At 38.8% G+C, this 18,518-nt stretch overlaps 1 protein-coding gene across 1 annotated transcript in view; it reads right to left on the bottom strand.

The window, feature by feature from the left end:
• Positions 1–18,518, bottom strand: part of NLRP14 (NLR family pyrin domain containing 14) — a 47,824-nt gene that overhangs the window by 5,200 nt on the left and 24,106 nt on the right. Inside the window, 3 exon segments of the mRNA XM_047878860.1 lie at positions 6,939–7,109; positions 9,000–9,170; positions 10,954–11,124. Of these exon segments, the coding sequence (XP_047734816.1) occupies positions 6,939–7,109; positions 9,000–9,170; positions 10,954–11,124 (513 nt within the window).

Here is an 18,518-nt window from a genome sequence, read left to right as displayed (position 1 = left end):
GAAAATTATAACCTAATCTCCATTATAAACAAAGATTAAAATATTTACATATCAACAAAATAAAGTGCACAATGTATATAAGACATATCATGACCAAGTTGGTTTTGAGCCCAAAAAAGTAAGGTTGATATAATAATAGATATAATATATATAATAAAATCCATGTTATTGACCACATTCGGCACATTTCATAGAAGTTCAACATATACTCATAATCTAAAAAGAAGAAAAATTCTGGGGTGCCTGGGTGGCGCAGTCGGTTAAGCGTCCGACTTCAGCCAGGTCACGATCTCGCGGTCTGTGAGTTCGAGCCCCGCGTCGGGCTCTGGGCTGATGGCTCAGAGCCTGGAGCCTGTTTCCGATTCTGTGTCTCCCTCTCTCTCTGCCCCTACCCCGTTCATGCTCTGTCTCTCTCTGTCCCAAAAAAATAAAATAAACGTTGAAAAAAAAAAATTAAAAAAAAAAAAGAAGAAAAATTCTTAGCAAACTAAAGATAGGAACCTTTTAAATTAATAAATGAGACAAACACTGAAATTTTGCTTTTGACAATGAAAATAACATAGGGAAACCCACTATCTCAAGACATATTAACATTCTATCGCACATCTTATAAGTTACTAAGGCAATAAAAAGAAAAAAAGAAACAGAAAAGGAAAAGACAACTATCATTCCCAAGACAGAGGACTGTGTACCTAGAAAATCCAAGTGATAAAGCAATTCTAATCAACCAGAGGATGCGCCAAGCTACTGGGTATGAAGTTAACACACAAAACCCAACTGTGTTTCTATGTATAAGGAATAAACAAAATGAAAAATAACAAGAATACCCATTGACAATAGTATTGCAATATAGCAAGTACTTAGGAATAAAGTCAAACAGCAAAATAAAGGGCTACCACAGGAAAAATTACTAAGCTTTATTGATAGAGCTAAGCTAAGGAGATCTATCATAATTGATAGATTCAATGCAATTCTAATCAAAATGCCAACATATGGGTAGGCATGGGAATATAGGGAGATGCACATGCCTGTGTGTGTTAACTTGATAAGCTGATATTTAAAATTTTGTTTGGAAACGCAAAGGAAGAACCCAGTAATAGACCCATGCACCAATGAAGACTTGATTTATAACAAAGATGGCCCTGCCAGACAGTGGGGAAAGAAAAACAGTCAATAAGTTTTGCTGGAAAGGAGGAGTATCCACACAGGAAATATATTAAATTGGATTGACCTCAAACCATATATTTTTGGGGGTGGGGGGTAGAGAGAACGTGCATGCACACAATTTGGGGAGGGTCCAATGGGAGGACAGAGAGAGAGAGAGAGAGACAGAGAATATCTCAAGCAGGTTCTACTCCCAGCACAGAGCTCAGTCTCACCACCATGAGATTATGACCTGAGCCAAAATCAAGCATCAGATGCTCAACTGAGCCACCCAGGCACCCTACTAACCATATTTTTAAATTAAAGTTTCAAATGCTTCATAAGCTGCCTTTTACATTTAGAAAATAATAGTAGAATGTCTTCATAATCCCAGAGTTGGGAAAAATTTTCCTAACCAATTACAAAAAGGACTAATAAAGGAATAATCTGACGTTACAATTAAGTTCTTTGGTTCTATAAAAGACACCATAAAGAGTGAAAAGAAAAGCCCAAGTTATTGTCACGTATCTAAGTCACAATGGCTCATAACCAGAATATATTGGAGGAAAAAAATAAAACCCTACATATCAAAAAGGGGAAAATGGCTCACCCAATGGAAAAATGAACAAAATAATTGAAAAAGCAACTTTACAAAATAGGAAATCCAAATGGCTATTAAGCATCTCAAGAGGTGTTGAACCTCTCTTTAACCAGACAATTCTAAATTAAAACCACAAAGAGATGCCAAAACACACACCTGATTCACTAACACTTTAAAAATTAAGTCAGACAAAATTGGCAAGAATAGAGAACAGGAACTATCACACACTACTAGGGGCAGAATCAATTAGTACAATCTTTTTTTTTTTAAGTTTATTTATTTATTTTGAGAGAGAGAGAGAGAGCTGGGGAAGGGCAAAGGGAGAGGAAGAGAATCCCAGGCAGGCTCTGCATTGGCAGTGTAGAGCCCAATGCAGAACTCAAACTCATGAAATGCGAGATCATGACCTGAACCGAAACTCAGAGTCAGAGGCTTAACTGACTGAGCCACCCAGGCACCCCAGAACAATCTTTTTGACAGTATCTAATAAATTTGAAGACCCATTCCCAATGATGTAATAAATAGCTATTTTTCCTAAATATATATGTATGTGCCTCAATTCATGTAGTAAAATATTCATCAGCAGCATTAGTCATAAAATAAATGAAAAACGTCCATCTACTATAGAATGGTTACATAGTTTGTGATATCGTCATTCACTAGAATACTTTACTGTGGTAAAAATGAACTAACTACAACTACATGAAATGACTGGATGACAAATTCCTAACAATGAGCAAAAAAAAATCCTAATACAAAAGAATATACTGAGTATGATTATATATAAGGTTCAAAACCTAGCAAAATTTAACAATACATTGCTTAGGACTATATACACTCACACTCTACAGATAAATAAATGATGACCACAAAATTCAGGATAATAGTTTTACTTCTTAGGGAGGAGGGAAGAGATTTATAAAGGAGGAGTAGGGGAATTTAATTTCCTGGGAAAATTCAATTTCTGACCCGGGTGAGATTACACACATTTGACATTTATTTATGTATGTATGTATGTATGTATGTATGTATGTATGTATGTATGTATTTATTCATTCATTCATTGATGCATTTATTTTTTAACTTATTTTCTCAAAAATAAATAACAAATTAAGTAAAAAAAATAAATAAATGCAGGGGAGGGGCAGAGAGAGAGGAAGAATCTCAAGCATGCTCAGTGCTGTCAGCACAAAGCCTGATGTGGGGCTTGAATTCATGAAACCATGAAAGTTGATATCAAGTTGATGCTTAACCAACTGAGCTACCCAGGCAATCCCTAACTTTTAAATAGTTTTATTCACTTATTTCTATGTATTTTATATTTCATAGTGAAAATGTTTAAAATATGACTTGGTAGATTTTTTTTTCTGTGTATAAACATTCCTTTTCTTCCCCCAAGTTTTTATTCAAATTCCAGTTAGTTAACATACAGTGTAATATTTGTTTCAGGTGTAGAATTTAGCGATTCATCACTTACATACAACACCCAGTGCTCATCACAAGTGTCCTCCTTAATACCATTACCCATTTAATCTACCCCCTCCACCTACCTCCCCTCCAGCAACCCCCAGTTTTTTTTCTATAGTTAAGAATCTGTTTTATGGTTTTCTTTTCCAATGATCCAGCAATTTTACTACGTACTAGGTATTTACTCAAAGGACACAAATATACGGATTCAAAGAAATATATGCACCCTGATGTTTATAGCAGCATTATCTACAATAGCCAAAGTATGGAAAGAGCCCAGATGTCCACTGACTGATGAGTGGATAAAGAAGATGTGGTGTAAACACACAATGGAATATTACTCAGCCATAAAAAAGAATGAAATCTTGCCATTTGCAACAACGTGGATGGAGCTACAGAATATGCCAACAAAATAAGTCAGTCAGAGAAAGACAGATACCATATGATTTCACTCATATGTGAAATTTAAGAAACAAAACATATGAATACAGGCAGATCTTTAAAATATCAGAAGAGAAAAATAAAAATTATGGACTGTAGATGACATTGGAAGAAGCAGAAATGGGGTCATCACTGCTGAAAATGAACTTAAAATTATGGGTTAGAGAAAAGTGAAAGGAAAATGAGTTTTAAAAGATTAGAAAAAAATTATAAAGACAGACAAAAGAGATCCAACATAAGTGTAATTAGTGACCCTGAAAACAAATTAGATAAGCAGAAATTAAAACACAGGAAACCCTATAAAAAAATACAATCGACATGTTGAAATGGCAGACCATTTCCCCAGGAAAATATTAATGAGGAAAATTCTACACAAGACAAATTATTGTTCCTAAAGAGCAATTCTATGGACATTCAAGGGAAAAAAAAAAAAGTATGTTTAACCAGTAAGGACACTAAAAGGGAAGAATCAGTTGGCTTCAGACTTTTTTCTAACTAGACTCAATGCTAGCAGGCAGTGGACTTTCTGCAAAACTCTCAAAGGATGACCAAAATATGAACACAACCAAGCTGCCACTCAACGTCATAGAAAACTGAGACATTTCCAGATATACAAAAAGTCAAGGATAATAGTACTTAGATCTCTCCTTTTGAAGAAACAATGAGCCAATAGTCAAGGTATTCAATGAACATTCCATGGTCCCTACCATCCACAGGCATCTGGTATTACTGAGCTCTAGAATGATCTTTCGAAATTACAAAGATCTGTGACCCTACCTCCCTCACCACCTCCTGGTCAACATAGTATAGTGGGGCATTTGGTCACTAAATATGGCTATCCCCTGAAATGGTTCATCTCTGTCTGGCCACTTCCTGAGTAATGATTATGTTGAAAGGGACAGAAAGTCATATAAAACCTTTGAAATTTCAGGATTCCATCTTGATTATTCCTGGGCATGACACTTTTCTTTCCATAACAGCAACTCCAGGCCAGCCTAACTGGTGTGCCCTCCAGGTGACAGGCCAGCCACAAAGGACCTGTGGGGTTCAAACTTAATTTGGCTTCAGACACCTGGAGTCACCTTTGGATCATGAGGATAATGACCGTTTGGTTGAGTATACTGCTTGAGAAGTCCCCCTACAAGCAAAGATGTAGAACAGAATGGGTTTATAGAAATATTATAAAAAATGCTTTATTTTTCTCCTGCCAGATCCCTCTGGACTGAAAGCCTGGGTACGAGCAGGGGATGATTGGAGAAAAGGCAAAGTTACAGGCACTAAGATGGGACACACTGATTTCAGGACTGTGGGGAAGAACAGCCACACCAATACCTGGGGAAGTAACATCTCAGAACCTGTGAGGTGCTGGGAGTGGGAAGAACAATTCATTATTTCTTTTCCTTCCCTAGACCCAACACAGCTACCTGGAAAAATTATGTGGTCTGCTGAAGTAGCAGCTATGGCTGGCAAAGTGACCCACTGCCCAGTCTGTCCACATGGCGTGGAAACAGAAAATTCCACGTGGATACGGCAGGTCCTAACTGTTCTGCTGCACCTGATGTCATCAGTGGCAGCCCCCCAGATCTGGACCTCTGTCACGGGTGTACAAACACAACCGGTACAAACCTTGTTTCAGTCTGTTACAAATTCATAAGCTTCTCTTGATGCCAGTGCAGCCTTGAGTTATACGATTTATGTCTAACACTGTAACTATTCAGTGACACATAACCAAACCACTGTAATGGTGACCCAGATCAATAGAAAACATCCCACATTGAAGTGAATTGTGTTCCTTCAGGTTATATGTTTTTTATGTGTGGAGGTGTGGACCACTGAATATCTCTTTATTGGGTATGGGACTACTTTTGCCCAGATTTTGTTCCCTATATTTTTTGCCAATGATACCAAGATCAGCAGGTCAACCTAAACTCCCTTTCACGAGTTATAATGAATAACAAGACTTTTTGGTCCTCCCTTGGTCTCATTCAGTTGGCTGGTCCAGGATGCTGAGGACATAGTTGAAATCAATACTGCAATCTGACCTCCTCCCATGCTTGGAGTCCTAATTATAGTGGCCTTAATTAAATGGCGTAGGAGACAAATTGAGCAGATTTGGCCTCAGCCTCTGTTGGTGAGATTAGTGAGCGTGGCATATCCATGTGAAAATTAACCAAGACTGTATTGTGCAGAAAAAGGGGGCAGATATTTCTGGGAGACATTCTTCTGTGAGTCTTTTGCTCTCCTATTTATTGACAAAAATTTAAAACCCTGATAACTCTACATGGCCACTTCCTAGGGGGTGTGTGCAGTGAGCAGTCTTGAGGGATGTCTTCCTCTGGGGCAAAGAGCAGGCTTGCTTCATGCTTGCTATAAAGTGGTGAGTCCCCCAAGCTCCATGGGATGCAACCCACTCCATGTGCAGGTGTCCATCTGGGCTATCCATATCCACCCTGTGGGACTTGGGGGACAAAGAAAACTGACACACATACACTAGTGCATATGCTGCTATGCTAGGAGTAATAAAGTCCTCTGTCTCCAATGGGACTCTGGGTTTCCTGCCAGCATCCATGAAACAGTGATAGGCTAACTTATTAGGTTATAAGCAGAATAAAATTAAATTTCAGATCCAATCATTACAACATCATCATTGTTGTCATAAAAATATATGAATAGTTCATGGAAACATAGGTAAAATAGCACTTTCTTGGAAGAGTCAGGGAAACATATCATAGTATTTGGGTTTCCCACACATAGAGCAAAATTCTTGACCCAAAGGTCAATAATTCATGCTATGTAAGAATGTACTAGTCAATATCAGTTCAAGATTCAAAAAGAAAATAAACACCTAAACAATACATGATTAAACATAAAAAGTACTCAGAACACAGAATAAGACCTTATTAGATTGCAGGCTCCTTAAGAGCCTAGATAGCATTTTTTGAGAGAAGACAATTAGCAAAATCTTCAATTTAATAAGAAAAATTAATTCAAAGACAGAATATCTGAAGGATGACAGAACATGAAAGACCTTAAAGCAAGGACCTTTTACTTCATACATACCCCATCTAAGGCACTAAAGGGAACAGAAAGAAACGTGAACTATAGCTTTAATACTAACAACACATAATACACACTGATGCATATATTTGAAATTCAGATTCTCATTTCTGAGAGTAACTTACCTTCGAGCCCCATTTACTTTTCATCCTCTCTCATGTACTAAATTTCTTCTGGCCACATTAGCTACCAAATAGGTATCACTTTCCTGATGGAAAACTGAACTCACCCAAGCCTCTGAATATTGCAGTTTGGATGTCTCAAAGCTTCGTACAGAATTTTGACTCCATCATCCTGCAGGTCATTGTTCCCAAGGTCCAGGCTCTGCAGGTGTGGGTTGTTCAGAATAGCAGAAGCCAAATCCAGACAACACATACTAGTGAGTGCACAGCCCATCAATCTGCAAGAAATATAAGAGACAAGTGAGACCTTCAGTTGTGAGGCTTAATTAGTTTATTTCTAGAGAGAAGCCCAGGTATCTAAACCCTTTTCCTGACTCTTTTCTATCCACAATACAAGACGCACATAGGAATGTCTAACATTATCAGTAGAAACCAACGCGGTTTCTTCTTAATGAGAAAAAAAAAACCATTGGGTAAAACTGCTTTCTCCCACAAACAGGCTGTTATCCACCAAGCTTCCCAAATCAAGGGTATAAACACATTTCTATCAATACTAAAAAATGGATATAAGTTTACCCAAGGAACCCAAAGATTTCTGTGCTTTCAGTTTCCAATAGAATTTTGAAATAAAAATACTTTAAAAAAAATGTTAAGGTGTTACCTTCCAAGAGGAAGCAGCCTACATATAAAAAGATATGTCTTTCAGTCTTTCGTAGGGCATTCAAGAGCATTCACAACCTGGCCTCAAATGTTCTCTTTCCATACTTTGTCCCTAACCTATTTGCCAACCATACACCTCTGTGTTTCTGTTTTTTATTTTGTTTTTTTCCCAAATTTACCACACCTATCTTCATTCCCCTTCTTTTCGCTCTTCCTACCTTCTGCCAAGGATATCTGCACACAACAAAATCCTCTTTGTCTTTCAAGGCTAAGGTAACTCAATACCCTCAGTCCCACTCCTTGCTCCTTGGGACTTTTGTCATTTTTTTTTTCAATGTATTTATTTTGAGAGAGAGAGCAAGCTAGCAGAGGAAGGACAGAGAGAGGGAGAGAGAGAGAATCCCAAGCAGGCTCTGCACTGACCGTGTGTAGCCTGGCACAGGGCTTGAACTCATGAACCATGAGATCATGACCTGAGCCAAGATCAAGAGTGAAGATGCTTAAATGACTGAGCCACCCAGGCATCCCTGTCATATCTTTATGACAAATGGGATATATTATGATTGGCTGTATATTCATTTCCCTGCCATCAACATTTTGTAAGTTACCAGAGGCAAGAGCATCACCTTAGTAATAATCTTTAATGCCCTCAGAATGTATTTTATATTTGTTGTAAATTTTGGTGGAGAGAACTGGCATGGCCTGCATAGAAGGAAGCTATGAAGGTAGCTATGAAAGCACAAATTTGTCTGTTTATAGCAAAACTAAGGAGAGAAAGTGGACTAACCAAACATCTTGTGTATGTAGGTCACTTAGAAATTATAGAAATTGTGGCTGAAATAAAAGGTATTGGGTTTAAACATAATTTCCATGAAGTAAAATTTTGCCTTCTAGTTGAATAATAGTCAAGGAAACTTCAGAGAATTAGATCATATATATTTTCCTAAAGAAGGTAGAGATATGGGGCACCAGGGTGGCTCAGTCAGTTGAGTGTCTGACTCTTGATTTCAGCTCAGGTCATGATCCTAGGGTCATGGGATTGAGCCTCGTGTCGCGCTCTGTGCTGACAGTGTGGAGCCTGCTTGAGATTCACCCTCCCCCCCCCACCCCTCCCTTGCTCTCACTCTCTTGCTTTCAAAATAAATAAAAACATTTAAATAAACAACAACAGAATGACTGGATTATTGGATATTTTTAAAAATTCCCTTCCCAGTTTAAAAGTTGACCTAATTATAAACATGAATTGAAGAAAGAAAAACTAGTGGAGCACAGTTTCTGCTTCAGGGATGTAGAGCAGAGGACACACAGTAGACTCAGTGAGGTACAACAGGTTGATTACAATTACTGTAGTAACTAAGAAAAATCTGATGAGCATACTTCCTCAGCTTGTCTCCAGCAGGAGGAGAGAGAGAGAATCAGCTGTGTATTCTTTTCTCTGACAGATACTCAGCTCAGCCCTTCTTTACTCATCTGTTAAAGCATGGAAGGTCAGGTCACAGAAAACCTACCCCAGGTCCTGAAGGTTACAGCTGGGATGCCGAAAGACATCGCACAGAAGCTTTACTCCATCATCTTGTAGCCAGTTGGACCCCAGATCCAGATGTGTCAGGCTCTTGTTGCATAGGAGAGAAGAGGAGAGATGTTGACCGCTCAGTGAGGTGAAGTGGCAACGCCTCAGCCTATAGGAAGGACAGTATGAGGACACATGGAATCACTGCTTTACTGCCCAGAGATTTTGCAAAGGTTTCATCCTGTGCTCCCTCACCTACTTGCCAACACTCATCTCAGATCAAATACCCTCTCCCTCATTACCTCTTTGCCTGTCTCACTTGGGATATTCTTCAGAATATCCTTCAGAATATTCACTTGAGATACCCATGTTCTTCAGAATTTTTCTTTTCAAATGCTAGATTTTAAAATTTATTTTGAAAGAGAGAGCTCAGAGAATCTCAAGCAGGCTCCATGCTGTCAGTGCAGAGCCTGATACAGGGCTCAACCTCATGAACTGTGAGATCATGACCTGAGCTGAAACCGACTCAGATGCCCAACTGACTGAGCCACCCAGATGCCCCCAGAATTCTTCCTTACTATAAATGAAATGTTAACCTCTTCACACTGTGCATAAATACAGTACCTAATTGCAAAAGCAGCTACACGGAGAGGAGTAGGCATATGGGATAGAAGGGGAGTAATCATAATAAAGTACTTTTTTACATAATAAAAGTGGCATTTCCAATCAGTAGGGAAAAGATCTATTATACTATAAGTCATTTGGGAAAGCAGACCTGACATATGGGAGAAAATAAGTTTTAAGCCTTATAACAAAGTAGGAATAATTTAACACTTACATGTTAAAAATTAAACCATAAAGTATAGACATAAGTAGGGTTTTTTAAATAAAGGTATTTCCAATTATGACAAAACTTCTAAAAGTCATGAGGAGGAAGATAATGTGACTTCACAAGAATTTTAAACTTCCGTATTCTAAAAATGGCCACGAGAAAACATACAGAAACATGCTAGGTAAATTATTTGCAAAACAGAAAAAATAATGGCTATAATGTATGTCATATTAATAACCATAACATATATAACAGAAAACATCCAGAGGAAAATGGAGCCTATGAAGAGGCAATTCCTAGAATATTAAAGGCCAAAAACATTTGAAAAGATGCTCCACATTAAATTATTTTTATTTATTTATTTTATTATTTTTTTAAGAAGGCTCCATGCCCAAAGTGGGGCTTGAACTCATGACCCCAAGATCAAGAGTCACATGCTCTACCAGCTGAGGCAGCAAGGCGCCCCTCAACATCAAATCATTTTTAAAGTTATTTTCAATTATCTAATCAATACTGATAAAAAAACAACCAGTAGATACTCGATGAGGATGTTAAAATGCAGGCTTCTACATTGCCAAGGAATTATGAACAATCTATTGGAGAAAATGTAACCACGTCTGACAAAATAAAAATTTTGGCTCATCAATTCCACATCTGGGAATTCATCTAAGGGCAATGAACAGAATAATCACACTGTGATCCAGCCATACCATGGGATGCTACATTCCTGTTTAGTGGTGTTCATATACATTTACCTGTTCTAGACCCAGAATATGGAGTTGGACAGGCAGACTTTAGTCCTGAATCCACCATGTGCTCATGAACATGAGGCAAACTATATAATCTTTCTAAGCCTCACATTTCTCACCTGGGGCTGAGAACTCAGTGGCCAATTGGACACCAACAGGTACATTTGTGCAGATTAAATAAATTTAGCACAGGGCCCAGCACAGAGTAAGGACACAACAAATGGCAATCATTAATACCATCATCCTCACCATCTGCATTATCATTATTGATAACAGTAGGGAAAATGCAAGGGACAGATTATAACACTGTCCCTTCTAAAATATATTTTAAAATGTATACATCAGCAGGATGAAAACTAGTGCTCACTTACACAAGGCTCTGGAGATTGCACTGTGGATGTTTCAAGGCATCACTCACAAGCTTTACTCCATCATCTCCCAAGATGTTGTCTGCCAAGCACAAATGTGTCAACCTTTTGTTGCTGATGAGAGCCAAAGAAAGATCCTCACAACCAGCTACTGTGAGGCCACAGCTTTCTAAGCTGAAGGAGAAACACAGTTGGGAAGGGACCAGTCAAATCCCAAAGTTCATGTTTCTCATCCTCTTCTCAGGGACACTAGCTGGTACTTACAGTCCTTATATCTCTACTATAGAATCAACCTTTCAAACCTACTAAAATTACAAATGCCCTTGCAGCTACATACAAGGGAGAGAAGGAGGAAAATAGTAATAAAAATAAGCATTCATGAAGAAAAGCAGCAGTTAAAAGTCTAATGAGAGAGAAAGCAAAAGAGGACTTCATGTAGAGCTCATCCAGGATTGACAAATGAGCCAAGTGGTGTCCAGACCCAAACAGTTTGCCCATATAGCTCTTAACTAAGTCACACAAGACTGCCCAAAAGGACTGCAGGGAAAACAAACCAGCAAGACTCACGACAGTCTCTCTAGGTGACACTTGGGATGTCCTAAGGCCTCACACAACAACTTGACTCCGTCATCTAATAGGTGATTGGTCGACAGATTCAGAAATACCAGGCTCTGGCTTCTAAGGAGAGCCTTAGAGATATTTAGACAACAAACTGTAGTTAGATCGCAGGATTCCAAGCTGAAAAACAACACAGGAAACCAGAGATGACCCTCCTCAGAGAAGAGTTATGACCACCACTCACCCAGCCAGATGGTGTGGGCTCCCAGACTTTGTGACCCCTTCCGAAAACCAGCTTCCCTACTTGCAATGAGTTATTTAGCTAAAGCACAAGGATCTGCTAGGGAGCTAGGAAGGGGAGAGCAGAAAGCTTGTCTTTTCCATCCCCATCTCCCCAATTCCCTATGAAAATATGTATGGAAGTCCTAAAGAAGTATTTTTATATGATACTTTTTTTTTCTCTAGGAGGAATTTCCTCCAACTACAACATGGAAGAAGGTGGACTGAAGGGTGTAGAGTCCTTGCACTCTGACTTCTGAAAAACATGGGGCAGGAAGTCAGGATGAAAAGCTGTGATTCCCACAGCTGTCTACCAAGAACTCACCTATTCATGGGAGTGAATCCATGTTTTCTGAGGAACCCAGTCCTTAAGAGTAAAAACTAGGAGTAAATCAGAAATAGGGGCGCCTGGGTGGCTCAGTTGGTTAAGACTCTGACTTCAGCTCAGGTCATAATCTCACAGTTCATGAGTTCAAGTCCTGAGTCAGGTTCCTTGCTGACAGCTTGGAGCCTGGAGCCTGCTTCAGATTCAGTGTCTCTCTCTGTCCTGCCCCCACTCTCACTCTGTGTCTCAAAAATAAATAAAGATTAAAAAAAAATTTTTTTTAAAGAAAAAGTAAATCAGAAATAAAACAGTCTCTAAAAATAAAGCAAAAGAAGAAGGGAACCAAAAGAAGAAAGGAAGAAGTACATGAAGAGACCATATTTGTAGAGACTCCTATTTAGAGACAGCTTGTGCTTGGAGAAGCCTGGGTCTGGTACCAGCTCTTCGTAAGACGAGGAAGGTGACACCAGTGTTCCGGGAACTTGGGAGTCACTCTAGTTACTCCTTTGAATCAAGCACTTATCAACCCAGTCCCTCAGGAATTGTTTGTCTTCATCAGAATAAGGGTGTATATAGGTAAGAACAAGAGAATCTCCCTCCTCAATCCAGAATTAGACCTCAGTGGATCACCTAAGGCTGGAAACCTCAACTTACCCTGAAAAGGTGTTATGGACTGAACTGTGTTCCCCAAAATTCAGATGTTGAAGCCCATGCCTGCAATGTGACTATATTTGGGGCAAGGCCTTTAAGGAAGTAATTAAGGTTATATGAGGTCTTAAGAGGGGACCCCGAATCCGAAAGGACCAGTGCCCTTATAAGAAGGGAAGAGGTACCAGGACTGCACACGCATGAAAGAGGCACATGAAGGCACCAGGAGAAGGCGGCTCTCTACAAGCCTAGGAGCGAAGCCTCATCAGAAACATACCCTGCCGGCACCCTGATCTTCAACTTCCAGGCTCCAAAACTGTGACAAATAAATTTCCTTTGTTTAAACCACCCAGTCTGTGGTATTTGTTACGGCTGAACAGGGTGATACAAAAGGGTATTACAGCAACAGCCAAGCAGGCAGTTAGAGAAACAAGGGAAGCGTCATACACTGGGTTCCAGCTCTTCTAGCAGACGAAGATTCCAATATTATGGGGCCTGTGGATAAAATGTTAAAGTTTAACTAAAGGACAGAAAATATGTACATGTATGAAAAACAGAAAATGGGGAAACAGAAGAAAATGTTTAGAAAAGCTTGCTTTACATCTTAAATGTATAAGGTGCACATTCTCTGAACAAGAGCACATCCTAAGAAGAGGTAACACTGAGAAAGGGAGCGGGTTTAAGATAAAGAGTCCAACGAGTTTAAAAACAGGAGAAAACTGGAATCCATATTTGAAGCAATAAAGAACAAAAGCAGTGAAAATATGTGAGAAACTCCTCAAGGAGGAAGGATGAAAAAAGATTAAAGTGACAAAAAGTAAGTAAGAGTTATATAGGAAAGGAGCTACAACCAATGACTATGAGATGCTCTTGAAGAAAGAGAGCAAGAGAAACAAACCCATTTTTAAAAATCCAATTGAAAGAAAGAATTCCTGGGCAGAAAAAAAGGTTGCTAGCAGATCAAATGGTACTTTCATGCCAAAGTAAGGAAAACTACCTGGACAACACCAATGAGAGAAAACTAACACGTATGAACCAGGAAGGTGGGCAGGAAGGTGAGGGGTTCAAGGGTCAGGTTATCCTCAGACTTTAGAACACCAAATGCTGCAGAGCAATGTACCAAAGTCAAAGTGCTAAGAAGGAAAATAGAGCCCTCAGACCCAGGTAAGAGGTCAATCATCAGGATTCCAGGGTGGCTCAGTTGGTTAAGTGTCTGATTTTGGCTCAGATCATGATCTCATGGTTTGTGAGTTCCACCCCACATCGGGCTGTGCACTGACAGCGTGGAACATGCTTGGGATCCTCTTTTTCTCTCTCTCTCTCTGCCCCTACCCTGCTCTCTCTCTCTCAAAATAAATAAACTTTATAAATAAACAAGAAGTTAATCATCTGTGAGGGCAACTGAGGGATATAAATGAAGTCCTAAAATATATCATTCATATACATTTCATGAAAATGGTCATTTAAAATTATACGGCCAATAATGCAATGAATGAAATGTAAGATTTTATATAGTAAGAAATGAAAGTTTAACAAAAAAAATACACATATACATTGATAAAAAGTATATAAAATTAAATTTGAATAATTGTTGTATTCAATTGTGCATTTGTCATGTGCATTGCCATGACAAAAAGTCAGAAAAGTTCTGAAAGAGTTCAAAATGTAAAATGTGTAGCCCCCATAATCCTGATTAAATTAACATGCTGGAAATTGTATGACAGAGGTACATTAAATGCAATGCCTTACATAAGGGTATTTTAAATGCTTTAATCCTTTTAAATTTGGTAATTCAAACACATTTGGAGGGAAAAACCCTGAAGGGTGATAATAATCCAATAAAAACAGGCAATATCCTACTTGCAAATTTCCAGACACACATACACATAGATCAAAAATGAAACACAATGTAATGCATTCAGGAAGCAAAGAACAGAAACGGTAAACACTAAAAAAAAGGTTTTCAGCTGGGGATGTAAATATTACACGGCTCACATTCTTTTGTTCATGATCTGTTTCGCTCTTATCCTTTCCATATTACAAGTTTGAGCTTCTCAAGCTTTCTTCTTTTCCCTTAGCACTAAGGGAATTTCAGCTATGGACTTCCTAATTCCTGACAAATGAAATCTCAGCCTCATAAGAAAATGTTCCCTCTTTCCCTTATAGCTACAAAGAAAAGCAGATGGTATTACAAGTCTGAAAATATTTCATTGTAAAAAAGAAGTCTTATAAGAAGACATGTGGACTTTACAAATTGCTACTGTGTCTTGTGAAAACAACCCTTAAGTTCTAGTAAGTCTATAATTTTGACCAAGTGTCTTATTTAATAATGTGTCACTCCTGTAATATTCAAATTGCTACTTCTGAATTTCTAAATGTTACAAACATGGAACAGATTGTGTCAAATCAGAAAGATCATCAAGGCTCTCCTCTTCTCTCACATGCATAAGGAAATAAAAAAATGTAACTCTGGTCTCTTGTTTTTGAGAGTTTGAAGGTCTTGTCTCAGTTATGTTAATACAAAACATCAATCACCAGTAATTCAATCAAAAGCTGAGCTGACGATGGTGGCTCTAAGCTAACCCCTACATATGGGCCAGTGAAACAGAGGAGACACATTAACTTGCATTTGGGTTCTGGTGGGGAACTGAACCAACTCTCTCTCTCTATAGTGCCCCTACAAGGAGGCCCTTGACTGAAAATTTCCAAGCAAATTATAATTTTTTTTTTAATTTTTTTTTTCAATGTTTATTTATTTTGGGGACAGAGAGAGACAGAGCATGAACGGGGGAGGGGCAGAGAGAGAGGGAGACACAGAATCGGAAACAGGCTCCAGGCTCCGAGCCATCAGCCCAGAGCCCGACGCGGGGCTCGAACTCACGGACCGCGAGATCGTGACCTGGCTGAAGTCGGACGCTTAACCGACTGCACCACCCAGGCGCCCCGCAAATTATAATTTTTAATATTTGTTACAGATCTGTAATCAAGGCAGTATGGTACTGGCACAAAAACAGATACTTTTATCAATGGAACAGAACAGAGAATCCAGAAATGGACCCACAAGTGTATGGCCAGCTAATTTTTGACAAAGCAGGAAAGAATATCCAATGGAAAAAAAAGGCAGTCTCTTCAGCCATTGGTACCAGGAAAACTGGACAGCAACATGCAGAAGAATGAACCTGAACCACTTTCTTTACACCATACACAAAAGTAAACTCAAAATGGATGAAAGACCTAAACATAAGATAGGAAGCCATCAAAATCCTAGAGGAGAAAACAGGCAATAACCTCTTTGACTTCAGCTGCAGCAACTTATTACTTGACGTGTCTCTGGAGGCAAGGTAAACAAAAGCAAAAACGAACTATTGGGACCTCATCAAGATAAAAAGTTTCTGCACAGCAAAGGAAACCATCAGCAAAACTAAAAGGCAACCAACAGAATGGGAGAAGATATTTGCAAACGCCGTATCAGATAAAGGGTAAGTATCCAAAATCTATAAAGAACTTATCAAACTCCACACCCAAAAAACAAATAATCCAGTGAAGAAATGGGCAAAAGACATGAATAGACACTTTTCCAAAGAAGACGTCTAGATAGCTAACAGACACATGAAAACATGCTTAACACCACTCATCATCAGGGAAATACAAATCAAAACCACAATGAGATACTACCTCATACCAGTCAGAATGGCTAACATTAACAACTCAGGCAACAATAGATTTGGTGAGGATGCGGAGAAACTCTTTTGCACTGCTGGTGGGAACGTAAACTGGTGCAGCCACTCTGGAAAACAGCATGGAGGTTCCTCAAAAAATTAAAAATAGAACTACCCTATGACCCAGTAACAGCACTACTAGGTATTTATCCAAAGGATTCAAAAAAGTTGACTCACAGGGGCACCCGCACCCCAATGTTTATAGAAGCACTATCAACAATAGCCAAAATATGGAAAGAGCCCAAATATCCACTGACTGATGAATGGATAAATAAGATGTGTTATGTATATACAATGGAGTATTACTTGGTGATCAAAAAGAATGAAATCTTGCCATATGCAACAACGTGGATGGAACTAGAGTGCATTATGCTAAGCAAAATAAGTCAGAGAAAGACAAATATTATATGATTTCACTTATATGTAGGATTTAAGAAACAGATGAACACAGGGGAAGGGAAGCAAAAATAAGATAAAAACAGAAAGGGAAACAAACCATAAGAGACTCTTAAGCACAAAGAAAATGAGGGTTGCTGGAGGGGTGCTGGGTGGGGGATGGGCTAAATGGGCGATGGCATTAAGGAGGGCACTTGTAATGAGCACTGGATGTTACATGTAAGTGATGAATCACTAAATTCTACTCCTAAAATCATTATTACAATATATGTTAACCAGCTTGGATATAAATTTTAAAAAGTAAGCAAATTATAAACTTGTTCTCATTGTTTTTGTTCTCATTGATTGCAGTCTGTGGCTCTGACCAGCTGTGACTGGGTACAGGTCCATTAGGTGGTCCTTGATGCAGCTCACTCAGAAGGAATCCACGTGTCAAGAATAAGCATCTCCTGGTGTGAGACACAGAGTAGGACTTTATCTGATGCATGATGCCAGTTTTCTCTAGGAGCTGAGGCTCAGTGGAATAAGCTCTTTTGTGCTTCTGGCAGCACAGGATTAGAAAATTGCCACTCAAGAGGCATTGCTCAAGACAAAGTGGCCCTTCCTCAGTTAGAAGGGTCTGCTGCCCTGGAGGATGAACCCTCCAGGACCTCAGAACAGCTGTGTGAATGTTCTTTTGTGAAAATGTCTGCTATGTGGTCTCTAGGTTGCCCGAGAATTTTGTAACTTTTTATTTGAATGCGAGATTATTATTATTATTATTATTTTTACTGTATTTATTTTAAGAGTGAGCAGGCACGTGCACAAGCTCCCCGTCTGAGCGGGGGAGGGGCAGAGAGAGAGGGAGAAGACAATATCCCAATCTCTGCGCTGAAAGCATGGAGCCCCACACGGGGCTTCATCTCACTAACCAAAAACCTGACCTGAGCCAAAAATCAAGATTTGGATGCTTAACCAACTGAGCCATCCAAGCACCCCTATTTTTCTGACAGGCATGAGAAATTGAGAAACGGCAGAGTTGTTTCTAAAGGGATATGGTTGCAGAAATTGTTCACTGCGAGAGAAGGTCTTTGGATGAACAAGATAGGTTTCATGGACCTATTACAAATCAAGCTAAATCATTAGATTAACTTAATTTGTTCTGTAACTTGAAACTTAAAAGATGGTTTTGGGACTCATTCCTGAATTTACCACAGTGAGAAATAAAAATGCAAACATAGATTTTAAGATCACATATGGCTTTGTATTTCTTTAACAAAAAAGTCTTTATTATTTACTAATTTTTTAAAGTTAATTTATTTATTTTTGAGATAGCACAAACAGGGGTGGGACAGAGAGGATAGACAGAATCCGAAGCAGGCTCCACGCTGTCAGTACAGAGCCCGGATATGGGGCTCGAACCCATGGACCATGAGTACATGACCTGAGCTGAAATCAAGAGTCGGACACTTAAGCAAATGAGCCACCCAGGTGCCCCTAACAAAAAAAAAAAAAAAAAAAAATCTTAAAGAACTTTCTAAATCTCTCACATTTCCCCTGTAGGTTAAATATTATTTATATTAATATTTAAAAGCATATAAATATAAATCTCAGTACATAATTAAAATGAGTTGCATAAATGACCAACATATTTATAAACTGGA

Source organism: Prionailurus viverrinus, chromosome D1 (genome assembly GCF_022837055.1).
Source record: "Prionailurus viverrinus isolate Anna chromosome D1, UM_Priviv_1.0, whole genome shotgun sequence".
NCBI lineage: Eukaryota > Metazoa > Chordata > Mammalia > Carnivora > Felidae > Prionailurus > Prionailurus viverrinus.
The sequence above is the reverse complement of the archived record's forward strand: the minus strand, read 5'-3'. Positions and strand labels throughout refer to the sequence as shown.